Source organism: Grammomys surdaster, unplaced genomic scaffold, assembly GCF_004785775.1.
Source record: "Grammomys surdaster isolate TR1022 unplaced genomic scaffold, NIH_TR_1.0 202, whole genome shotgun sequence".
In the NCBI taxonomy this organism is placed as follows: Eukaryota; Metazoa; Chordata; class Mammalia; order Rodentia; family Muridae; genus Grammomys; species Grammomys surdaster.
This window is the reverse complement of record NW_021604647.1, coordinates 2,853,870-2,880,059: the sequence shown is the minus strand read 5'-3', so window position 1 is coordinate 2,880,059 and position 26,190 is coordinate 2,853,870. Positions and strand designations below refer to the sequence as shown.

At 43.1% G+C, this 26,190-nt stretch overlaps 1 protein-coding gene across 4 annotated transcripts in view; it reads right to left on the bottom strand.

Moving 5' to 3' along the window:
- Yeats2 (YEATS domain containing 2) overlaps window positions 1-26,190 on the bottom strand; it is a 93,194-nt gene continuing 67,004 nt past the window's right edge. For 3 of the 4 annotated variants that reach the window (XM_028770508.1, XM_028770507.1, XM_028770509.1), the window contains 15 exons: window positions 25,702-25,863; window positions 24,157-24,326; window positions 23,324-23,482; window positions 19,679-19,855; window positions 16,750-16,930; window positions 15,642-15,770; window positions 14,551-14,649; window positions 10,825-10,930; window positions 9,508-9,581; window positions 7,451-7,530; window positions 6,129-6,330; window positions 4,440-4,666; window positions 3,600-3,674; window positions 2,817-2,890; window positions 1-1,612 (listed from right to left, as the gene is read on the bottom strand). In XM_028770508.1, the coding sequence (XP_028626341.1) occupies window positions 1,504-1,612; window positions 2,817-2,890; window positions 3,600-3,674; window positions 4,440-4,666; window positions 6,129-6,330; window positions 7,451-7,530; window positions 9,508-9,581; window positions 10,825-10,930; window positions 14,551-14,649; window positions 15,642-15,770; window positions 16,750-16,930; window positions 19,679-19,855; window positions 23,324-23,482; window positions 24,157-24,326; window positions 25,702-25,863 (2,024 nt within the window). In that variant the 3' untranslated portion in view covers window positions 1-1,503. Of the gene's footprint in view, window positions 1,613-2,816; window positions 2,891-3,599; window positions 3,675-4,116; window positions 4,178-4,439; window positions 4,667-6,128; window positions 6,331-7,450; window positions 7,531-9,507; window positions 9,582-10,824; window positions 10,931-14,550; window positions 14,650-15,641; window positions 15,771-16,749; window positions 16,931-19,678; window positions 19,856-23,323; window positions 23,483-24,156; window positions 24,327-25,701; window positions 25,864-26,190 lie in introns of those variants that run through there. The other variant, XM_028770510.1, reaches the window with a different exon arrangement.

Sequence of the window (26,190 nt, the reverse complement as noted above, 5' to 3'; positions counted from 1 at the left end):
GCCATTGCAAATACTAAACGTTTTATTGTAGACAAAATGATACACAATTATTACACATTATGATTTAAAAAAAAAACACTTGAAACTTTAACATACACGGAAACTATTTTTTTTTTAAGCAAAAAAGTAATTTCTTTAGGTTTTCATCACAACAAATGATCCTGTTCTCATTGGGATGGTCTACCATGTAGGTCTCTGTCCACTTCTGAACAAATCCGTGTGTCAGCCTATCAATCTGCTATATGGTCTGTAGGCCAAATCCTTAAGCCAATTTATACCATAGGCTATGCTTGCCCAGCCCCTGCACAGTGGGTCCCTTCTGGACCTGCAGCTCTCAGGAGCTGAATTAAAGGTATATTTTATCCTCCATGCAGTATTTCCATCTACCTACAGGACCTCGGAGAACAGGCTTTATGTTGCTTAGGTAAATTTCTTTGACTTTTACTCAGATATTTCAAGTTTCCCTTGAGCATAAAAAGAACATGTTTACAACTTAGACTGAGGTCTTTCCTGTGTCCCCATAATAGTTAGGAGGACTGGCGAGTCCCCAGGGTCTGCGCACTGTGCACTGGTGCTAGAGCCTCCTGTGTGCACATCTCTCTGAGGGGCTCTGCTCCTGAGCAGTAGCACACGGGGCTAGAGCAGGTTTCCCACGGTAAGGCACTCACAGGTGTTTCAACCCTTTTCATCTTGGTAAAACTCTTTGGCAGAGAAGGACAGGACTCCAGTCAACCAAGAGGACAATCCTAGAAAGGTCTGCACTGGAGCTTCCTCCCTCCCCTTGACATGGGGCAGCAGCAAGAGCTTCTGAAGCTCACACGAATAGGAAGATCACACACGGCTCAAGGGCCTGGCTTTGAGGTCGATACCTACACTAACACTTGTAGTTCCTGGGTTACACAAGCACAGGCCTGATGCCTTCTAAACTCTGTTGGGACCCCTCAACACTGTTGTAACACAGTCTCAGTGCAGCCTCCTTGGCCTTGGGTTTGCCACATGGCGTATTACCCTCTCTGTAGCTGATACACACTGGCCAAGAGTGTAGCCCTTCTATGCTGAGGCAAGGTGGGAGAAGGTACTTGCTTGCTCCATTTTTCTTTAGAGTTCCCCAGCCCAGTATGCTGGGCTTATTTTCGCCTTCTGAAAAGCAGGCCTCAGGTGAACCCAAGCACACTCCAAAGAGGGTGCAAGCACCCTGTGTATGCACAGAGAAAGAACAGGTTGTCTCACACCAAGACCCTGCAGAGCCTTGTCAGAGTAAGGAAATGCAAACTGACAAAGCTGTGTCTGTTCAGCTTCCCTCCAGAATTGGAAACGACTCTGTCTTAAAAGGGGGGCACCTGGGACTCGATGCCCTTGTATAACACACAGTTAGATGGAAGGAATGGTTTGGCAGCCATGGCATTCCAACAGAGAACACCAGCTTTCCCCAAACACAAGGGCCACAGTTTGCACAGTGCAGACACAGCTTCCATCCCGCCTCTCGGGGTCTCTTCACTGTAGTCAGTGATCCTCGTTCAGTCTCCCCATGTGTTTGTTCGTGAGAAAATCCAGAAAAGGAATGTTGCAAATGGCCTGATGAATATTACTCACTGTGATTTCTTTGGGAACCCTAGTCCAAAAAACCAAATCAAAACAAAACAAACCCAAAAGTATAATTAGGTATAATTTGTCAAATGCATTCAGGAATAATTTAGTCAGTTAATATACTGAAGGGGCCGTTCTCTTATAGAAGGAGGTGACAGCAAAGGCTTGAAGCCAGTCTCTCTCACACTTTTCATGACTTCTTCTCCATCTACAGTCCTACTCAGGACTCAAATCTTACTTTCTGGTCATAGGAATGAGGATGCTATGCTGGCCAAATGAATAGCTGACAGAAAAAAAAAAATGAGGCTGTACCAAGAAGAGAATGGTATGTATCTAAGTCTTAGCAGACTGAAGTTTGTTTCAAAGCACCATAAAGATACAGATCCATCTCTTATCTCAGAGGATGGGAGACAGAGTCCTGGCCAGCCAAGCGTGACGTTACACATCTCCAGTCAGGAACATAGAAAGCATGGCTCCTCTTGCTTTTCAAGTAGGTTGAGGCCTAGAAATTTTTACTCCAACTTCTTCAACTACTGCTGCTACCACCTCTCCTTCCTCCCCCTCCTCATTTACTCAAGACCTCTGTGTTATCTGTGTACATCTGATCTAATATCCTTATTTGGGGCCCCATGACCTGAGGTACCACATTACAATGGTCAGGGTAGCCTTCCACATAGTACGAAGAGTACTGTTTTGAGTAAGAGGGAAAAAAGGATGTGAACTGCATCTCTTATAAGGGAACTGTGCATCCCACTCAAGAGCTGCATGCTCAGGAAAGAGGTGGCAGTGAGCTCAAGGGCTCGCACCTGTGACAGGAGTCTGACTCTGAGGCCTGCAGTTAGGGGCAGTGGAGACAACTCCCTTACAGAGCTTAGTTTCCCAGTTTCTTAAAGGAAGAGTGTGTCAGCAGTGACACACATCTTAGGTAGTATTTCTCAATCTCGCCCCTAGAATCTGCCACAGAACAGTTACTGTCTTTAATGTGATAGCCTGCTCTACCCTGCGATACAACAGACCTACAGGTCTATGACGTAATAGCTGGGAGGGCACAGCTAGTCTTTCAAGTCAAGAGGCTCTCTCAGAACTACAGAATAGATCCTCAAGTCTGTCAGGCTCTAAGGTCTCAAGTGAGGCCTACTCTATCTCCCACTGCACTGATGTATGGGTAAAACAAGTATCTTCAAGAGTAACTGACCCACTCATTCTGCCTCCACTATCAGCACCAGTACCTGTTGGGAGATGCTGTCTGGTATCCAACCGCCAGTGCCTGTCTCAGGATGTCACTCACCAGCTGTTCCGTGGCCTAGAATAGAAGACTGATGTTGACAGAAGAGCCACCTGCTCACTAGTGGGAGAGATCCAGCCAACCTCATTCTTTACCAAACTTCTGAAATAACTGTCAACTAAATAGTACAAAGTTCTCAAGAAAAATTGAACTTTGTTTGTGTAGAGGTCATGATGTAGGGATATTAGAAATTGGACTAAGGGTTTTTATTAACTGTACAGTTTTCTAAGGAAAACAGAGTGTGAGTGAGGGATGCAAAAGGGAAAAGAACAGCTGAAGTAAGCATGGAAGCCGTATCTTTCCTAACCCCTCGCCCAGGGACAGGACAGTTGTGGCTGTTTCTGCTGTGGGAAGCAGGGAAAAGCCACGGCTCTGTTTTCTCCCTGTCTATCAGAAGAGCAGACACTTCTCACAGTACGATACTTCTTCACAGACATAAGGAATAGCCCTAAAAAGACGGTGATGGTGGTGGGAGCCAGGGGACTCCATGGCAGACCATCTACCTGCCTGAAATGTATGAGACTCTGGTCCTATCCTCAACACAACAAACCCTCAATCCTTAGACAGAACACAACTTCACTTACTTTAACTAGGAAAAAGGAAACATAAAACCTAAGCAAGACGAGGGATTTGAAAGTCATCCTCTCTGTTCTCCTTCTGTTCCTTACTCACAAGGTCCTAGAATCCAAACTCACCAGCCTTGGTCACAGTGCTACCAGATACCTACCTTTAAGATCATGTCCTCTACTACTGAGGCATACATGTTCCTGTGCAGTGCCACAGGCTGCAGGGTAATCCCAATCTGGAAGAGCAGAAGAAGGCCATTTGTCCCATCAACAATAGAAACAAGCCTTTTCCCAAATGAGTGAACTTCTCTGGTACACACAGGCCCCTGGCTGGAAGAAGGGCTCCCTAACCACTCTGGACAATATGTAATCATGCTTTTACCCCCAAATATCTTATCATGAAACAATGGAATCTACCAAGAATTCATAATGTATAAGCAATATTTTGGAAGGCCTAAAATCAAGACTCCAGGGCCATTTTTACAAGGCACAAAGAAAAGCCCTTGGGAAACTCACCTTTCCACTTCCAGGGTGCACCCTGTGGGTCTGGGTGGGAGCGAACACTACCTTTCCCCTTGGATCCTGAGCAGCTAGCAGAGGCGGATGCTAAAGAGCTGCTAGGTATCATCGGGTTTGGATAGCTCTCTCCCAAGTAACAAGGTAACACAGGCTTTGGCAATGCAGGGGGTCGGGGAGTTGACAATATGGGATGGATGGGGACTGCTCATTCAAGTATGACCTGAAAATATTACAATATGCCTCAGGAAGGAGAAGCACTTCTGAAGCAGATGAGAAAAAAACCCAGCAGCAAAGCCTTTGTGACTCTCCTCCTCTACTCTGTATCCATGTTCTACACACAACCTTTTTACATGGCAGAGTGAGAACACACCTAAGTTATGGATAAAAGCCCATCACATGTTAACTGGGCAGACTGGTATCTAAGCTTATGAAGTAGAATGTCTGATCTGCGATCTAACAGTGCCACACCCTTAACCTCCCACCTTCTGTGTGATGTCACCAACAAATCCAGAGCCTGGGGTTGGTGGCAGGTAGAATCTCATTTCTTCCTGCTTTTCCTCCTGCTCCTTTTTAATGTTTGTCTTCAGTGGCTCTGACAGGCTGAGGATATCCACTTCTTCCTCGTTCTCAGGCTCCCTTTTCTGGAACTGCTGCAGATCCTCCAGCTTCCGGCAGAGGTCATCAGCAGTCGAGAAGGACGACAGGCACTCTAGATAAGAGGAAGCAGTCTGTGACAGCTGAGGTGAAGACAGACAAGGACCCCAGTCTGAGGAAGGCAGAGTCTGCAGGGAGCTAACCTTTCTATGGATCTCTCATGAGAACCAGTGCCTCATAAAGTAGAAAAGCAGACACGTGTGCTATTCCAAATGTATCCTATTGGCCATTAAGACCAAAGACACAGTACATAATCGACTCCAGTCCTGGAAAACTAGGCCACTGCCCCACTTTCTGAATCATTAAATTAATTTTTTTCAGTGAAGAACATACAGTCATTCCCATTCAAGCTGGTGTGCAGCTCAGGTGGTAAGAGCACTTGCAAAAGCAAGTAGGAGTCCCTGGGATCAGGAAGGCCTGGGTTTGATTCCAGCACTGCATCAAGTAGGTGTCGCACTCGGGGAGGCAGAGGCAGGAGGATCAGATGTGCAAGTTCATCTGCAACTACACAGTGGGCTCTGGGGAAGCCTGGAGTACCTGAGACTTCTCACTTAAAAAAAAAAAAAAATTCCTGAATTCCTGTCTCAGTGTTGCCATGGTAATGCACATAGCCTTCAATGGGTTGTAGAGTGTCAGGACAATAAAGTCATGCCCATAGACGCTTTTACAAAGGACATGAAACCCAGGCCAGGTACAAGATAGGCTACTATGAGCAACACAATGGTGGTGGCTCAGCAGCTCCTGGCTGCTGCCTGCTCTTCTGACTATGTGCTATATAGAGAGCACCAGTGAAACTTGGAGGTGATCACATGGTCTCTGGTCACCAAGCACATAGATCTAGAAGCCAACAAACCCTCTCAGCATGCCATAGGAAATTAGAGAAAAGACTACTGAGGACTAGGCTCCCAGGAAGCTTTCTGCAGAAAATAAGACTTACCTAGACAGGGTGGAGCACTCTGATGTCTATGTGAACAATGGCTGAATCCTTCTTATTCTTTAAGGCACAGCCAGATGCTTTTATGCCCCTAATTTTATTCTTTAGCAGCTGTCTGTTTCTTTACTATATTTCCTATAACACTGTTGATTGTTCTCATGTGCTCCCAACAGCCTCCCCTGGCTTGGGGGTATAGTAACGTTCATAAGACACAGGCCTATCTTGATGGTAGCAGGCCAGACCCACCTACTAGGAATTCCTAAGGTCACACAGCAAGGGAAAGAGAGTGGGTTGGGAGTCTTCAAAGTAACTCAGGGGAGACACACCCATGAGAACAACGCATGCCTACTAGATGGCAGGAAATAATCATTCCTGGCTGGGGTACAATGCCTGAAACACTTGGTTATAAACAGTTCTGGAGGGCAGTGTTGTTTGAAGTGTCATGGTAAGAAGAAAGGGTCTTGTTATCTAGAGCAGCTCTCCCTCACCCCTAACTGAAGGGAAGAACACTGAAGTCAAGTGTTCTGTAGGGCTTGAAGGGAGGCAACCATGCTCAACACCGGGACAACCTATTAAGGCCTACCTGGTTCACTGTCAATCTGGGTAAGCACATCCTCAATGGAGTCTCCGTCTTGTCGCAGGCTCTCGGGGTCTGGTGGGGTGTAACCATGGCAGCGACACCAGTGAGCAATGTGCTTGGTTTTGAGGGGTGTCAGGTGGTGGAATCTTGGATTCTTCTCCAAGATTTCTTGCAACACTTTTCGGACTGTCATTGCTCTTTGCCACTTAAAAAGGATTTGATCCAAAATTAAATCCTTGAACTTAAAAATCAATAGCTGTGCAGTGAAATAAACCAAACAACTAAAAAATCAGATTCCATTACTCAAAGGGAAGGAGTTAATTCCATCAACAAAGGGAGGAATGTGAAAGAGCTTCTTCTGGGACCAGTGAGATGGCTCAGGGGGTGAGATGCCTGCCACCAAGCCAAATGAGCTGATTTTCAGGAATCTCATGATAGGAGAGAACTGATTCCTCATGTCCTCCAGCCTTCACAAGTATGCAGTGGCATGTGTGTGAGAATGAGTGTGTGTGCACACACACACATGCACAGTAAGAATTTTACATGTAATAAAAAGAGTTACTATTGGTCTTAATGTGTACAAAATAAAATAGAAACTTCTAGGTGTACATTTAAGGCTTTTCACTTGGTCATGAACCAACTTCTCATTTTCCCCAAACCAAATTCAGTAACCTAGCTTTCAGGGCTGCTGAGCTACACAGCACACACTTTCTTCTCTCGTGATTCAACTGCGTTTGGTAATACTGAATCTGAATTCAATGTTATTTTGAAATTTACAAATTTAAGTAAGTTAATTCTGTGTGTGTGTGTGTGTGTGTGTGCGTGTGCGCACCACCTGCATACCGCTGTGTATGAAGTATGTGTCTGAAGTGGCCAAAAGATTCAGAGTTTTACAGAGTACTTAAAACAGTATTGCTAAACGCAGTTGAATCACGAGAGAAGAAAGCGTGTGCTGTGTAGTTAGCAGCCCTGGAAGCTGGGTCCCTTGGAAATGGAATTACAGACTGCTGTGAACTGCCATTCAGGGCCTGGGAAATGAACTTGAGTCCTCTGTGATAGTAGCCATCTTGCTGCTGAGCCAACTCTTTAACCACAAAACATATAAAGTTTTCAAAGAAAATACAAGATGCTTTTACTGGTACAGGAGAGCAAGCCTTTCAAAAGGTATCTGGGATCCAGAAGAATGAAGCTTCTGACTAAGAAACAAAGAAAGACACTGCAAGTTTGCCTCCTTTTTTCATACAGGAAAAGCACACAAATGTCTGCCTCCACTGTGCTGTCTTGACTTTCAGTGGACTGCAGATTCAGCCAGCAAACAGACTTACCTCAGCAGCTCTCCTTTTCCCAATGTTCCAGCCATAATACTGCTCCAAGGACTTCGCAGAAAAACAGCTGGCATCATCACCTAGAACAGAGAACTGCAAACTCTGAATAAAAGTTATCGTTTAGACCAAATGTTTATTGTTAGATTTCCAAGATCCTTGATTTGCTTTTAGAAAACAGAAACATTTTATTATTCTGCGCGTGTGACATATGTGTGCAGGTGAGGGTTTCTGCATACCATGTGGAAGTAAGAAAATAACTCCTGAGGGTTGGTTCTCTTCCTCCACCTTACTGAGACTCATATTTAATGCCCATGTCTGTCTGCTAAGTTATAGGTTCTGAGGCTGGCTGACCACAAGTTTCTGGCAAATTCTCTTGTGGCTGTCTCTCATCTCGTGGTAAAGATGCACCAGCATGATAGATGTATGTACTATTGTAATCTGAATTTTTTCTAGTTATCGACTGATTTTTATATTTTGGGGTTTTTTGAGACAGGGTCCATTAGTAGTCAAGGCTGGCCTCAACTTTAAGATGTGCCAACCTATGCTTTTTGAGTGCTGGTGTTAAAGGGATGTGCCAACATGCTTGGCTCTACAATCTGAAGTTTGATGCAGGTTTCCTGCAGATCAAGAGCTTTTACCCACTGAGCCATCTTACTGGCCCCACACTTTCTTTGTGTGACATATTTCTCACTGAACAACATATCTCCATGATGGATAAAGGCAACAGATGAAAGATGTAACGGAGGTTAACTAGGGGCTTGGCCTTGCCACCAGCTCACTGGGTAGCCCTGGGTAAGCCATAGCACTCCAGGCTTCAGTGTCCTTCCCTGTAAACTGTACAGATGGGTCTTGAATTGCCCAGTTCTAGCTTTAACATTCTGAATATTTATGTAAGTGGACAGAGGGAAGGAAGAGAGAGAGCAAGTGCATGCGCAGCACACACAGGGCAAGTGTGGGACACATCTTTTCCGCTAAGATGGGAAACCATCATGAAAGCATATTTTTAACTACCTCAAAATGATTCCCAAAATGAGAAAAGGAGACATTTTATTTTAAAAGTCAATGCTAGAGATCTAACCAGGACCCTCCATGTGCTAGATAAGTGCTCCACTCTTGAACTTCATCCCAAGCCCTCTTTTTTATATTTTTAAAAACTTGAGACTGGGTCTTACTAAGTTGCCTAGGCAGGGCTTGAACTCAAAATAGTTCTCCATGATCCTTCCAAAGAGCTGAGATTACGAGCTTGTACCACAAGGCTTAGCAATTTCTCTGCTGCTATAGGTGGAAAAAAAAAAATCAGCAAGGTGGTCAGTCTACCATTTCATGCCCACACTATGCGCATGGCAGGAGACTGCTGCACAGCTTCCTGTGCCTCTCATGGGGATCTTGTCCATGAGCAAATCACCCTTAGTAAGGTTATCTGTTCAACCTTTACTGTCAGAACAACTTAGATAAGGCATCAGCCATTGCATCCCACTAACCAGGGCCACAACACAGCAGACTCTGTTGCTGGGGTCTTGAAAACTGCATATTTCCAAACAGTATATCATTTTAAAACTTGGAGAAAGATTAATGGTCTTATAGGGCTGGATGTGTACCCGCCTTGTCATGCAGAGCTGTGAGAGTTAGTTAACTTGGTATCATTGCCATGTCCTTGACTGTGAGCTGTGAACTGGGGGAGACACTATCACACAAAAGACTGTGGCTAATGAAATGTGTATGTAAAGCACCCACAGCAGACAGTGCGGGTGGCACACTATATCTTAGTAGTGTGTACTTAACATTTATCATTTATATACACAAACAAATACAAGAAATAAGTGATTAAAGACTAAGTGAGGGGCTGGGACAAAGGAGCTGAGTAGTGAAGCATCTGCTTAGCATACACAGGGCTCTTGGTTTTGTTGCTAGCATTGTCCGTACCCTAAGTCTAACTGGATGCAACCAAGATACTGTGAATCCAAGACCCCTGCAAATGTCTGGCTAAAAGTTACGATTGTGGTAACACCCCAAGTGATTTATAGTTTAACAAAATGCACAAGAGGGTACTGCCTTACCTTTTGCAGTAATTAATGGGATCTTCTTGACTACTGCTGTCAAGAGCTGCTGGATAGTCTCCAAATGGTCTACCCTGGGAAAGGTAAACAAAGACAATTCTACAGGCTTGTCACATGTTCTTGTTCTCTCTCTTTCTCTTCCCCCTCCCCGCCTTAGTAAATAGCTTTCTTTCCTTTCTTCTTTCTGTTTTTTTTTTTGTTTTGTTTTGTTTTTTGTTTGTTTGTTTAGACAGGGTTTCTCTGTGTAGCTCTGGCTGTCCTGGAACTCACTCTGTAGACCAGGCTGACCTCAAATTCGAACTCAGAAATCTGCCTGCCTCTGCCTCCCAAGTTCTGGGATTAAAGGCGTGTGCCACCACTGTCCGGCTGTTTTTTTTAAAGACAGAGTTTCATGTAGCCCTGGCTGGCCTCAAATTTGATCTTGAATTCCTGATTTTCCCACCTCTACTCACTCAGGGCTGGGATTATGGGGATGCACCACCATTTGTGGTCATAGATTTCCTTTTATAAGGCATTTTATGCTTAAAAAAAATCAAGAACAAACAGATTTTGGGTAATTATACAACTATCGCAGACATTTTATCTACATTTGAAAATTAGTAGCAAGATCTGTTTGTAAGGTGATTGTTATTATACAAATGCCTGTCTTAGGCTTATTGACTGAAGCCTCCATGTGTCATCTTAAAGGACACCATGTTTCTACTGTCTCTAGAAGCTACCAGCAATTCAAAGTTGCATGATCAGAAGGAGGCTCCTAATTTGAAAAAGAAAATGTTAGAGAAAGCAAGAGGAATGCACACGGCTCTGCAAAGGCACCTGCGAAGCACAGGCGGGGTGTGCTGAGCATGCCATTCCCACTCAGCCCAGACTGCATATCAGTCAGCAGGCTCACGTAAGTTTTGGAGGTCCTCCATTGATCAAGTGCTACCTTTAAGCTATATCACTGGCTAAATTCTCAGGAGCTGGAAAGATGGCTCACTGTTTAATTAAGAGCACTGGTTGTTCTTCCAGAAGACCCAAGTTCAATTCCCATCACTGACATGGCAGTTCACAACCATCTGAAACTCTAGTCCCAGGAGATCTACTACGTTCTTCTGGCCTCATTGGACATCAGGTGCACAAGTGGTATTCAGACATAGATGCAGACAAAATACACATACATATAAAAAAAAAATAAACTCTTCAGCTCTGCAAGAACAAAGCCCCTAGCATGCTTACCTCACTGTCTGCACATACTCAGCTTGCACATACATATGAGCTTTGAAAAGCTCATAGAGACACTAAAAGCAGAGCCCCTTAGAAGACATAGATACTCACTTAATGACATAGTTGTTTAGCTCAGAGCTCTCTTCTGTTTTCACTTCTACCTGGTGCTCCTGTGCGACAACGCAGTTTGGCCCAGGAGTTTCTGGTTCAGTCTTCACTACAAAGGAAGATTAACAAAGAGAGCCGTCAGGGGCCAGTGGTGGAGACTCTGAGCCCTCCGAACAGTTGAACTTAACTGAGGGCTCTGTTGCCTAAGGTGTGAGGACAAAGCAGGAGACTCAAATGGCTTCTGCCCTCAAAGGCTCAGCACGTGAGATTTAGGTCTCAGAGGGAGTTGACTCTCAGTGGACGGCCCACCACACATGCTGCTCTGCATGTTTCTCACCCCACCCAGGACTGATATTAGCACACAATAGCAACTGTTCTAGCTCTGGATGTGTCCATTCTGGTATCCTCTTTCCAGCTGAGCTTACCAAGCTGAAATATTATTCTAGTATTTTGAGACACAACGTAGAAAACAAAAAGCAGATCTGTTGCACTTGGCAGTTCTCAAGTTAATTCTATCTGGCTTTCAAAACCATAGGCCACAACCCAAAGCTGTCTGAATTCCAGCATGCTACTTCACCATTCATGTATACAAACTATTATTATGATGTTATTTTGGGTATTCTGAGACAAGGTCTCATTAGCCTAGGGATGGCCTAGAATCTCCTCTGTGGTCTAGCTGGCCTGGAACTCAGGAAAATCCTTCTGTTTCAGCATCCCAAATACTAGGGTGACAGGGATGAGCCACTACAAGCAGCTGCAATGCATACAAAATTAATTAAAAATAATATATAAAATTATCTTCGGGTATATGAAGCATAAATCCATTCTTGTTCACATTCGAGTTTCATTCCCAAGGTATTACATATGTACATATGTGTGCAAACACTATAAAATTTAAAACTTTTCTATCCTTGACAGAAAATAGTCAAGCTGCATTAACTTTGCTGGTGTAAACAGCAATATCTCAGAGGACATTCCTTTGAAAACACAATGCTGACACAGTTCTTGTTTCTGCATAGTTTCTTCCCTGACTGAAGTACACGAGTGTATGTCTGTGTGTGGTGTGTCTAGCCCACAGCAGCTAACCCAGTCCCTGGTTGCTTTACACGCCTCACTGCCTCTGTATTGGGTAAACTTTGAATTCTCGGTGATCCTGCTTCATTGCTAGGGTTTTAATTTACATTTCCTTTCATAACTAATGAAGCTGAATAGTTCTCACAGGATTTGAGCTATTTGGATGTCCTCTTCTGAGAAGTGTGTATCAGTATTTTTCACACTGATTTTGAGTGGTCTCTATACATTCAAGACATGACTCTTTTATTGTATATATATTTGTGGAGAGTATCTTAGAGTCTATAGCTTGATTTTTTGCTTTTAATATTCTCTGATAAAGCAAGGGTCTCAAAAATTAAGTCCTTTTTCCAACATCCTGTGTCTCATAGTTTCTTCCAGAAAAAGATTTTAGATCTTTCATATTTGAGTTTATATTCTAATAGTTGTTACCTTTGACGTAAGGCAGGAGTGCTGCTGCTTTCAGACACAATATGTCCACTTCCCCCTGCTTGTCATAAAGACAACCCCTCTCCACTGACTGCATCACTGGCATTATTTTCTATTTCAGGAGTCTTTGTAATCTTTGACGACTTCAAAGGCTCAGGCTCAGATCTGCTATCCTGTCCTCTTGACTCCTGTTCAAGATTGTTCTGCTAGCAAAATAATTAGTTAATTAATAGCCTCATGGAAGTATCTCACTAAAAAGCCAATGTCAGCCTCTGCTTCAAGACTGCTGAGATTAAAAGGGTACACCACCATGTCTAACTTTGGCTCTTTTATTTTATGTGTTTGCACTTTGAACTACGATATATTCTTCTATTTATTCCTTTTAATTTCTCTTAAAACGGTTAAGGTTGTCCTTACAAATGTAATACTGATTTTTTTATTTTTATTCATGGCTATTATGTATTGGCAGAAGAAGGCATAAGACTCAGCTCCCCCAGGGTGAGGCTGTGAGCTGCAGGCAGCTGTGAGCTTGGGATACGGTGCTGGTATCCAAGCTTAGGTCCTCTGCAAGAGCAGTAAGAGCTCTAACTGCTGAGCCATCCCTCCAGTTGCCACATCTGCCCCTCTGTTATTTTAACCTTGTTTGGTATGTGTGCATATGTATATATATGGACATACACATACCAAGGCATGTGAGAAGACCAGAGAACAACTAGTGGGGATTGGGTCTCTTTTCCACAGTGTGGGCCCTGGAGCCTTAACTCAGGTCCTTGGGAGCCTTGGTGGCAAGTACTTTCACCTACTAGCCAAACAATGGCCCGGAACCATTGTTTCTGTCCCTTCTTCCCCTTTCTACATTCTGGATATTTGGTATTACTGAGTCTTCCCTCTCTCTCCTTGGCTTATTGAAAAAAGGTTTTACTGTATTTAATGGCTATGCACCTCACTGCACATTTTACTTTGCTTAAAATCAAAATAAGAGGGCTGGTGTGGTGGCTCAGTGGACAAAGGAATGTGCTGCCAATCCTGATATCCTGAATTAGGTCCCTGTAACACACATGGTGGAAACAGAGACCCAACTCCTGAAAACTGTCCTTAAACGTCTATATGTGTGCCATGGTGTGGGCATGCCAATGTGCACACATATAGTTAATGTAATAAAAACCAAAAATAAAAGATGCTCTGTCCTGGTCTAGAATTAAATGCATCAGTCTGGTACAGAGTGGCATTAATGCGTTCGTAGCAAATTTCACTCAAGGGCAAAGAAATGCTCCCCTACACAGGGTAATCCACAAATATTGGGAGCTTTGTGAGTCATATGCTCTCTCTGAAGGAACCAAATTCTGGGGAGTTTGAAAAATAATATGAAGGCGAATGGGAGTGGCTGTATGCCAATAAAGCTTTACTACCAACTTCAGGTCCTGGACCTGTCAGCTCTACTCTGCTTTAAATGAACATTTAGCAAATTACAAATCCACCTCCCAAGATGATGGGATCCCAGAATGCCTGAACAGCAGCACAAATCTCAACTGCACTGCTTCCTGTACGTGGGAGGTGTGCATTCCCAACACAATCTAGGATGTGACAGCTGACTAAGGACTGACATAAGAATTACTGATAGTGCTGTATCCACAAAGCAGCAGGTACTGGGACTAATATACTAGAGGCTCAGATTATATGAGCCTGCCATTGCTAGGTGTCACAAATGATCCACTGGACCCACCTTTTATTAATCTATTCTTATAATCAGGGATAGCCTGCTAGCGCAGTCTGCTCCTACTAAAACTCCCTTCTCACAACTATGCTGCCTAAGTGCATCCTTAAGGGCTCAAGTTCCAAACCAAGCCCTTCAGTTTTGTCTCTATTGTTCCCTCAAACCAGCATAACTATGACCTCCCTGCAGCTGCAGGGCTCTTCACTCTAAAAGTCTGGTTTATCCAAGTCCTGTCCCTGAGAGCCCTGGACATAAATCCTGAACTGTAATATGTCAGTAGTCACCTTTCAGACTACTTGTTTTGTACTTACCAATCACAGTTTGCTATTTATGTGTCTTTCTTTTGAACCAGATTATAAAGTGAAGGGCAAAAATGATGTCTGATGCCCTACAATGTCTATTTCCCTTAAACTATGACACAGTGCTTAGCATGTATTTCTCAAGTGACTGACTGACAGATGCTGAAATTTTAAGCAAGAAACTTTGGAACAAAGATACTGTGAGGTCCTACATACCTTTGGCAATTGCTACTGGAGCAGAGCTGGGGGCAGCTGGATTTGGGACACTTATGGGCAGGACAGTAGGTAATTTGCTGGTAGAAAATGACTGAACCACTAAGACACAGAAAGAGGAGAGTATAATAGTGACAGAAATTAGTATTTATTTTCTTTAATCTTCAGCAATTTTATATATGCATATCATATATTCTGGTCACACTCATTCCGACATCTTCTCTTATGCCACCAGCTCCTCTGTCTCCCAAAAGCTGCTTCCACTACCCTGTCTTTTTGTTTTGAGATTGAATTTAACCAGCACTGGACACATGGGCCTTGGTGTGGAGCTGTCTACTCACAAGTGGTTAGACCACTAAAGATGAAACCCCCTTCTCTCAGTAACCATCAACTACCAACAGTGGCCCTGTGGAGGGCTGGGTTTGGAAGGCCCTCTCCCATCCAAGAGAGAGCTGACAGGCCCAGCCCTGTGCAAGCCCTGGGTAGGTGACCATCATGGCTACTGCATTCCTGAAAGCAATGGCCACGCTATGTCCAGAAAACAAAGCTGCATGGTCCTACTCCCACCCTATGACATTTACATTCTTTACTGTATTCCTTGAGAGACAGAAATTATTTTTATTACAAATGACCTAACTCCCATGTGAAAGCCCATTTTTAATGTACACCACAATCTTAGGCTGTGTCGCCTGATAGTGGCAGAATAACTGAGTTATAACTTCTACTATGGAGATGAGGGCATGTCAGTAAACTACGAAAATAAAAATGAAATAAACCCAACTCTCACAAACACTCAGTGTTCTTTTTTGACATATCTTTGGAAATGGGCAGCTAGAGCCAAGCTACATTGCTCAGGGGACAGAGGTGCTTACCACCAGGCATCATAACAGCCTGAGTTAAATCCCTGGGACCCACACTGTAGAAGAACTTAACTCACAAGTTGTCCTGTAACCTCATACGCTTGCATGCACCCACTCATGCACATAAAATGAAACATGAAAGTTAAATGACAAGCTATACAAAGCAAAGAGACATCACCACCTAGTAGGAGGCTTCCTGAGACAGAGCTGCATCAGTACAAGGGTGGGACACACCTTTATTCACAGGCATCAGGACAGTCTGCACGCCGCCAGAGGTGTTGATACTTAATGGCTTGAGCTGACTGGGGATGGTCAGGACAGCCTGCTGGGGACTGGACTGACCGGAATGAATTTTTAACAATCCTAAAGTGGGAAGACAATGCCAAGTAAAGGTCAGGCATTTCCTCAAGCTCTTGCCCTCTGTGACACTCTCAGTTTCTCCCACAAGGAAGTTCCTAGGACAATCATACTTTAGTAAATAAAAAGTTGGACGCAGGAGGCAATGGATAATGGAGATTTCACAATAAAACTTTGATATAATAATTTATTTTTCAAGTGTCCTTGTCCTAAAACAAAACAAAGCAAAAAAACCAAAACAACAAAAAACAGGACAGGAATCTCTGCAAACACAGAGTAACAGAGTAACACAGGGAGGCAAAGCAGCAACTGCTGTCGAGACACGTCCTTTGGAGTAAGACAATGACCTGGTATTTTGTAGTTTTTAAGTTCCTATTTTTAATGAAGATACTGTATGATAAGCAGTTGAAAAGCAATACAAGGACAAAGCTCTGACTACAAACTAACCAGTATTTAGTTCACCCAATGCCTTGTCGATGCTCGCAACCTTCTCTGATTATTTATCTCAACAATGTCATCATTTGCTTTTTCATCATTTCAGTGTTTATATAAGAAAACGTACACACTGCAGGCCTGGCTTCCTTAGCCTTTCCGGGGCCCATGCTACAGAAAAAGCTTTTTTTTTTCTTCTTTTGAGTCAGGATATGGGAGGAAGAGAAAAAGGAAGCACCTCAAGAGGCTTGTCTCAATGATGGCGGTGTAGTGCACTCAGGAGGCAGAGGCACAGAGGCAGGAGTCTGGGCCAAGCTGGTCCGTATAACGAGTTCCGGACTCCACCGAGTAAGGACTCTTACCGACAAGCCTGGTGCCCGGGAAGCAACTCGTTACCTGTAGTCCGTCACTCCTTCATCCCACACTAAATGTGGTTTACAAAAGTAGCCATTTGGAAAATATTTCTGAGTCATTTAATGAAATAAAAAAATATGAGCACCTTCCAAACATACTCTGGTCAAATGAGACAGAGAAGGAATGTCACGGTACTCACCTGACACTGTGGCTTTCCCAGAAATGGAGCTTGGTGCAGACACCAGGGATGTGGCAGTGACAGCAGCAGGAGCTGTGCCCTTGCAGGTCGCCACGGTGGCCTGGCTTCCACACACTTGTGGCTGCCCAGGAGTTTTGATTATAGAACCGACAGAGGATGACACGGGGGCTGATCCTTCAGACTGTTCAACCAGGGCGACAGAAAGAGAGTTAGGAAGACAGTGGCACTGGGACTTCCGCAGCGCAGCGGCTCACACACAGCACACCAGTAAACAGCACGAATTGATCACTACTACCCATAAAATGTCATGTTTCCATATGAGGGCACATGTTCCATGTCAGTCATGTGAAGGTGTGTGAAGACAACTTGTAGGGGATCAGTTCTCTCCTCCTGCCCTGTGGGGACTGAGAATTCGACTCAGGCTGCCAGGCTTGCTGGTAGACACCTGTAGAAGCTAAACCATCGCCTAGTCTAGGCCACACAATTTCAAAAACATAGTTTAAATTTTTTTTAATGATTTACTTTTATTTATATATATGTGATGTGTACATGTGTGTCATGTTTGTGTAGGTGCCTGCAGAAGTCAAGAGGGGCAACAGATTTCATTGAGCTGGGCTTACAAGTGGCTGAGCAGCCTTCCATGGGTGCTAGGAAGTGAACTTAAGTCATCTAGAAGAGCAACAAGTATTCTTAACCACTGAGCCATCTTTTCAGGCCCAAAAAGGATGGTTTCTTGGGCCAAGGATGTAGCTCAGTTGGTGGGACACTACTGTACACAAAGCCCTGGCTGTGATTGCCAACACGGCCTAAATTATGTCTGGCACATACTTATAACCGACCTTACATTCACACACAAATAGGATGGTTTCTCCAATTTAGTAGTTCCTCTATTTTTATATTTCGTAGGCCAGAAAAATACCTTTGCAGTTAGTCATTAAATGGAAAAAGGTTTACTGGATATGCTTTTTTAATGAAAAGTTTATTATTAGTGTTCAAGTGTGCATGCGTGCAAGCATGTGGAGAACAGAGAAAAGCTGTTTCTTTCCTTTACCTGGGAATCCAACTCAGGCTTCCAGCCTTGCGCGCCAACAGCCTTTGCCTGCTGAGCCATCTTGTCAGCATTTTATCATTTATGAAAAGCTATTCAATACCAAAAACACAGGGTGTGTTTTCAGATTATTTAGGTAGAATAAAATGAGCTTTATTCAACTGTGAGAGAAGTGACAGTACCAGAGAAGGAGGCGACTAGAACAACTGTACACTGCAGGGGCATTCAAGAGCTGCAGCAGACAAAGTGCGTCTTGGTATCTCAGAACATGTAGAGGAAAATGGCCTTGATGACTATGGGACACAAGGGTTCCAAGGCTCAGCAGCACAACCACTGGGCACAAGATAAGCGGCTGCCACAGGTTTGACAAAGAGACACTTAAAGGGAAAACACAATTTCCCAACAAATGATGTTGGATCAGCTAGATATTTACACATAAAGAATGAAGCTTGGTTCTGAAACCTGATACCATAAACTAGAGTCTACTCAAGACAGAGCAAATTGAGAGAGAACTGTGGATGGGCAACAGTTTCTTAGATATCGTACCACATGAGCAATGAAAACAAAACAGGGCCAGGTATGGTGGTGCATGCCTTCGGTCCCAGCACTTGGGAAGCAGAGGCAGGCAGATCTCTGTGAGTTCAAGGCCAGCCTGGTCTACAAAGTGTCTTCCAGGACAGCCAGGGCTACACAGAGAAAACCTATCTCGAAAAACCAAAAACAAACAAACAAACAACAAAAATCCCAAAAGATAAAAAGAAATAAAAAGAGAGAGAAAACAAAACAGGTAAATAGGACTTCATCAAAATAAATACTATTTGTTGTTCACAGGATACTATCAAAGAAATCTGGAATACTGAAATAGCCTGGTGGATAAAAGTGCTTGCCACACAAGCTTGGTGACCTGAGTTCAACTCCAAGTAGAGAACCCACCTCTCTATAGTAGAATACATACATCCACACACCATACATACATACATACATACATACATACATAAGGATTTAGAAAGTGTAACTCTTCTAACTGGCTGACATGAAACAGCATATCTACATCATCAATTCCTCAGAATATTAAGACTTCCTACACGAACCAGCAACTCCACTCCTAGCTCTGTAAACAATAAAAAATGTGTATATACATGTTTATAGCAGCATTCCTAATAGTCAAAAACTACAGATTCCACTAAGTGATGGACAAAAAAAAATTCATAAATCTAACTGTCATTCAGATATAAAAAAATGGAAAACTGTTAAATATTACAACATAAATAAATCCTGCAAATGTCATGTAGATGGGTGTGGTGGTGCATGCCTGTAACTCCAGCACTACGGAGGCAGAGGCAAGGATTACCTTGAGCTACATAGTGAGACTATGTCAAAACAAAACTCACACTAAGCAGAAGTACCAAGATAAAAGGCCATGTGTTACTACTACATTTAGATATAATTCTCCAAATAGAAAAATCCATGTAGAAAGACTTGGGCAGTCAAGATGACTCATGAGTTAACAATCAGAGTTGGACGCCATGAGTGGAGAGAGAGAGTAGCCTCTGATCTCCACACCCACACCTATCTAAAATAAAAATAAAAAAAATAGAAAAGGAAGGTGAGCATTTTGCATAGAGCTGGAAGCAGGGAGATTAGAAAGGAGCTGCTGACTGGTATGGGATCTCTTTGGGGACAAGGAAAATGAGCTAGCCAACGCTGTAACTATAATAAAAATCACCAGAGTACATATTAAAAATAGTCCATTTCATGTTATGTGAATGTTACACTTCAGTTTTACGAAGGCCTCCCATCTCAAGGGTTTTTAAAAGGCCTACTTGTGCCTGCAGGTGTCCTGGTCAGTCAGGCTTGTTTTCACTTCTGCTTTCCTCTCACCTGGTGTACAGCACCATTTGCCGAGAAGGCCACAGCAGGGGAGGGAGTAGCTGTGATCACACCCCCTGCCACTCGCAGCATTGTGGTCCCAGGCTTGGCGAGTTGTGGAGCTGCTGGCACAGACTTCAGGGTGTTGTCAGGTAACTTCAGCAGCGATGTCTGCCCAGCAGTGGTTGCCTGCAGCAATCAAAAGATTGGATGACAACAGCGCACAACTTACTCTTTATCTGTATTCAATGAGGACTGTGTGGCGTATGTACAAACTTTTCCAACAAGTTGAATTCTACAACCTATGAGGTTCCTTTACATGAAAATGGAACAAATAAATGAATGTATTACTACTTGTGATTAGTATCTTCAAAGATATCAGGACCTCTGTTTTCAAAATAACTAAGTCAACATTTTCTTAAATTTCATGGAGTATTTTTACATGTGTGGTGTGATGTATGTGCATGTATGTGTGCAGGTGCACACGACTGTGCATATATGGAGGCCAAAGGAGGACCCTCAAGTGTTTTCCTCTATTAGTCTCTGCCTTTTTTCCTGGAGACAGGGTCTCTCACTGACCATGGAGCTAGACTAGTAGCCAGCTCCCAGTCATCCTACCGTGCCTGCCTCAATAGCACTAGGGTTATGTGTGCATGGCCACACTAAATGTAAAACAAAAATTTCTAATTACTATTATTTTGGGTAGGGGCAGCTGTACACATGCTATGGTTTGTGGAGCTGGTTCTTTCCACCTGTATGTAGGGTACAAGGATTGAACAGGTTGCTATACTAGTACCTCTACCTTTTTACAGGGGTGCTGGGAACCTGAACTGAGATCCTTGCTTAAGTGTTATTACCCATCTCCACAGAAAGGCTTTAAACATGAGATAGTAAAATCGTGTAGGGCAAGATTCAGTCAGGTAAGTTAATGGTGCTCTAAGATAGATACTGGATCGTTCTATTGATCTACCGATCCATCCATCGATCCATCCATCGATCCATCCGTCGACAGGGATTTTTCTATGCATACAACCTTGGCTGGCTTCAAATTCACAGAGACCTGCCTGTCTGCGTCTCCTTGTCTGGCACCTTAACTCCTTACTTGAAAATACGACAGAAAATACAGCATGCCACTGCAACAAAACTCTCTTTTATGTATCCAGGTTAGTCTTGGGCTTACAATCCTCTTGCCTTAATCTCCTAAATGCTAGCATTGCAGGCAAGCAACAGCAGCATGCCTTGCTCAATTACTCAGTTACCACTACTGCTGCTGCTGCTGCTGTTATTTGGTTTGATACTGAGAATTAAACTCAGGGCCTCGAGTATGCTAGGAAAGAACTCTACCACTGTGCCATACATAACCTCAATCCCTCAAACTCTGTATAGTATTTACCCAACTGATGAGCTGAGTTCTCAGACATTTTTAAAAAGTTCTCCCTCAAGCTAGTCTTGGTAGTACATGCCTTTAATCCCAGTACCAGGAGGCAGAGGCAGGAGGATCTCTGTTAATTTGATTTCAGCCTGTCTCAAAGGAAAAAAAAGAAAGAAAGAAAGAAAGAAGGAAGGAAAGGAAAAAAGGAAGGAAGGAAGGAAGGAAGGAAGGAAGGAAGGAAGGAAGGAAGTTTCCCCTCTATAATTCTGTTACTGTTGTTTTACTAAGGAATTGTTTATTTTTATCTTTTATGTCTAAGTGCTCTGCCTGCATGTGTTCATGTGCACCACATGCATATAGTGGCACAAACTCAGAAGAGGGCACTCGACCCTCTGAACTGGGGTTAGAGATACGGCTTGTGAACTGTCCTTTGAGTGTTGGGAACAAAACCTAGGTGGTCCAGAAGAATAGCCTCGTAACTGCTGAGTCATCTCCCCAGCTCCTTTAAGTTCCTTTTATATGGAACTGCTGGTCTTTATACAGAACTACTGGTCTTTATATGTGCCTTATATATTTTTGCCATCATACATTGATGAATATTAATGCAATTCAATATTCCTTGTGGATCTTTGCTTTGATTCATAAAAAATTTGTTTCATAATGTGGTCAATCTTGATTGTCAGCATGATGGGATTTAAAGTTACCATAATTTTGGGTGATAACATCCCATAGGTTGGGATCTAGGCTTCATAAAAATGAGGAAGTGGTCTGAGTACCAGCATTTATTCAACTCTCTGCTTCCTGACATGGGAGGTAACAAGACCAGCTGCCTCCTGTTCTGGCTGCCATGATGTCCTAGGTGGACTGTACTCCAGAACTGTGAGTTAAAATAAACCCTCTCCCCCTTCCCCTCCCTCAAGCTGTGTCTGTCAGCCCTTTTGTCACAGCAATGAAAAAGTACGCAGTTGAGAATGATGAACTAAACAGAGCCTACCATATTCTTCCCAGTAAAAAATTATAATAACAATACAAACAACAGTCAACTGATTGTATACAAAAGCTAGCTGATGAGCCCAGTGGTGGATAATTATAAAAAAAAAAAAAAAAAACGAACCCCCAAAACATCAAGAAACAACTGGAATGGTCTTTTATCTAGTAAATAAATTAAAATTGTAGTTAAGGAAACTAGACAGAAAATAACCACTGATCAATGTCTCCTGAAAAATGCTAAATAAACTCATGAATACACTAATAAAGGATAAAACAGGAAAAGCAAATGTGGTTTGCTCCAGAAATCACACAAATGGTGTATCACTAAGAACAATGTGACAAATCCAAAAGCTAAAAGCCTTATGATTAGCACAAAGGTCAGAAAATGTGTCTAACAAAACAAGAACCCAGTAGAGGCTCGGTGCCCAGGCTCTGGGAAGGCACTGCCACACTGTTCTCCTCTTCTGACCCCTGTCATTAATGATATATCCATGGAAGACACTGGAACCCTGACACTGCTTGGTTTATATTAAAGAATTCTGTAGAAATGTGCCCCTAGTCTATCACAACACTTGTGCTGTGGGAAATAATCTACTTCACTATTTAGGGTGTCTCACATGAAATCCCTTCACAGAAATGCTAGAGCCAGGAGTTGAGCAATCTGTGTCTTCCACAGAAGCCAATGGCCATCCTCTCTTACAAGTGTGGCCACTGTAGTTAGCTATGCTGCCCCTTTGGCCTCTACCATAAAAATTACACTCTATCATTTATACAAGGTTGCCCACTCACATATCTGAATAACCTTTGGCCTTATTTTTCCTCACTCTAATTATACGTTTCTAAATCTGAGGCTTATTCTAATTTTTCTGAGCTATTTTGTTTAGCTTCTTATGTAACCTTAACTTCATTTGGATTTTCTAAACTTTACATAAAAGAAAAACAGACTAAATGGCATAATTACCATGTGTTAACTGGAACAGGGGTTTGTTTACCTTAACTCTGTGGCCTCGCTGTGGATCCTGTTCCCCCTAATGGAACTAACTGTCTTGGCTGGCCTCAGAGGGAGAGAATGTACCTAGTCTCGCAGTGACTTGAGGTGTCAGGGTGGGCTGGTACCTACGGGGGTAGGGGTGGGGACTTCAACCTTCTTAGAGATGAAGTGGAGGGTGGGGTTGGGGAGAGGCTATCTGAGGGAAACTAGGAGGAGTTTGGGCTGCAATCACGAAGTAAAATGAATAAATTACTTAATGGAAAAAAAGACTATGTGTTAGGCATGCAGGTGGGCACGCATTTACCTGTGTAAACAGAGTGGTTTTTTGTCCAGAGATGACTTTCAATGTCTGTTGTCCCTGTGCAGACGATGAGCTGACCCCCAGTGTTCCTTGAACAACTGATGCAGTAGTCAGTTGTTTTCCAGGTGTTTGGGGTGATGGTTGGCCAACTAAAAATGTACCCTAAGGGGAGGAAAAGAGTTCACTGAATTCCATTAAACTCTGATGGCCTCCAACTACAGGCTGTAATATCTCAGCTGCATTCGACAACTCAAAGAACCTCAAGTTCAACTGAGTGTCCCTAGGAAGCTGACCCTACTGGACTGCAACACAGTTGCAGAACAGGTTAAAAACCGCGACTGGATACTTTTACTCCTACCCTCTTCAGTGAGAACATCTGGACCAAGGCTGAATACAGCCATGGAGGATAAAGACAGCAACAAGGAAAAAGAAGAATGAAACTTTTCCTCACTGAATCCAACCCAATCACCACAACCTGATGCTGCCTCTGCTTTTACCTTTCTAAAAGCAGAGTTTCGATTGTACACTAATACTATTTACTACCTAGTGGATGGGGGGGGGGGGTCAGGAGGAACAATTAGCATAGCAGGCTCTTTCTTTGGGGCAGAAAGATGTAGAGCACAAATCCAAACTCTACCATTAGCTTAGCAGGAAGGAAGGTCTTATATCAATTATTTAAATCTTTCTAAATCTATCTTTTTACCTTTCAAAGCAAAACAAGCTCAAAATAATACAGATTTATAACATGGCTAAAATGGTAAAGGGAAATCAACAATAATCAAAGGCACTTATCAAGTAGCTAAGTAATTTAAAGTTTAGGTATATGCTTCCCAGACCTGGGGGGTTTGCTTGAGGATGTAGGATGTGTAAGTCAGCTGCTGGGGGCCCCCTCCTGGGCCAGAGGTGCTTGGGGGTCCTCCTGCTGCGCTGCCACCGCCACCTCCACTGCCTCCCCCTGCACCACTGCTGCCACTGCCACCAGCAGTAGCGGAGCCAGACTGCAGGTCTGTAAGCAAAATGGGTGACAAGAACATCACAGGAAGTAGCTCGACAGAAAAAGCAGATGAGCATAGACGCTTTGCCCACACTACCGTGAGGAAAACTCCCCAGGGCTTAAAGACCGAGACTGAATTTTCTTAGTCCTTCAGCATGTACAGTCTGGAAATCTTAAATTCAAACCATTTTTATATACTGAAGTAACACTCAAAGTTCTAGATTACAGAGCACATTAGATTTTTTGGATTATACTTGATAAAGTCTCTATAAAAATTCTAAACTCTAAAAACTGCAATCAATGTCCGGTCCCAAGCATTCTAGATAAGAGGACACTTGACTTGTACTTTTAAGAGACTAGTAGCTGACTATACCTCCACTCTGAGTACAAAGAAGAATTTACTTTTGACAGTATTTTGACTTAAGATGAAAATCTGATGCTAATATTTTCTAGACAACGTTTTGAAATCAAATTAGCCATTTCTGGCTCCAAGTTCCCAATTCTTTTTCAGATCTCACTTCAAAGCCTTTTTTTCCTTTCTCCTTCCATGTTGGTGAGCTAACTGGACTATAAACACACATTCAACAAACTTCGTCACCTTGATTACAACAAGCACAATCCTTCAACAGTCTCTGACTCTGAGGGAGGTGGAGACAGAGATGCCATCTGCTTCCACACAGAATATGGAGGCTGGCCCTTCCTTACAAATCTTTTTGACACTGTACTACTATTTAGGTGTGAGGAAAATATACCAGAGTAAGTGGCAACAACCCATTAGAGAAACGGCAAGTGGCTTAACAATGTACTGGGCAAGGGTCAGTCATTTCTCCATCTAAGCACTGCCAGGCCTGACAAGATTACGTGTATTTAAGATAATACGTCAATAGCCAAGGAAGTCATTTCTAATGAGCCTGGCTCCTATACCAATATACTTCAATTCAAAGGGAAATCCGTATTTTCAACACCACCTGTACTGTCAAAGCAAAAGTTTTAGGTAACTAAACAAACTACTTGGTGTCCTTGGGGCTTTAGGACACACACTTAGACTGAATGAACCTGGAATTGTCATTTCAACTCCAAATCTAGTAATACAACCAAAACCTAGTCACAGAGACAAGTGGTTCCTACCTCCACACATCTGTGTCAGAAGAAAACAACCCTCAAGCAGATGGACTCTTTCCAGAAAACCCCAAATAATAGTGTCACTACCTAAGACTTTGATTATTTAAACCCACGTTCTACTTAAAATATGTATAGATCTACTTGGGCAAATTCTTCCATTACACAATCAAGCAGAATTACAGAAACAGTTCCTGGCTCAGGAAAGGACGGCCCTTAGCTGAACAAGCAGAGACCTGGGGACTGAACAATGGAATGATGTACTAACTGGCACTGTTGGCAGCTCGAAGGATGGCTCCTTGAGGAATCAGCAGCAGCTTCCCTTTTCCTGCAGTGTTCTTGCTGTTCGTAGTAAGGTACAGTTTAGTGCCCGGAGGCAAGTTTGCCAAGTTAGCCAAATTAGTGGCTGGTAGCTGCAAGGTTGCCATTACTAAAATGACAGAAGAGTAGAAAAACAAGGTCATCAACTACAGATAACATTCTAAAATTAAAACATGGAGCAATAACACAGCTAGTTAACGAAGAGTAAAAACCTGGTTCATTTCCTAGATGTCTTAAACTAAATCATTTATATCCTAGAAAAGCCTTCCATAAATGTATGCTGTATATAAACAGGCTGAGCCCAATTTTGCATGGCAACGAGCCCATCTTCCTAGCCCAAACTATTTCTTCTTCTTTTTTGGGTGCGGTGGGACAGGGTTTCTCTGTGTAGCCCTGGAACTCACTCTAAACCAAGTTGGCCTCTAACTCAGAGATC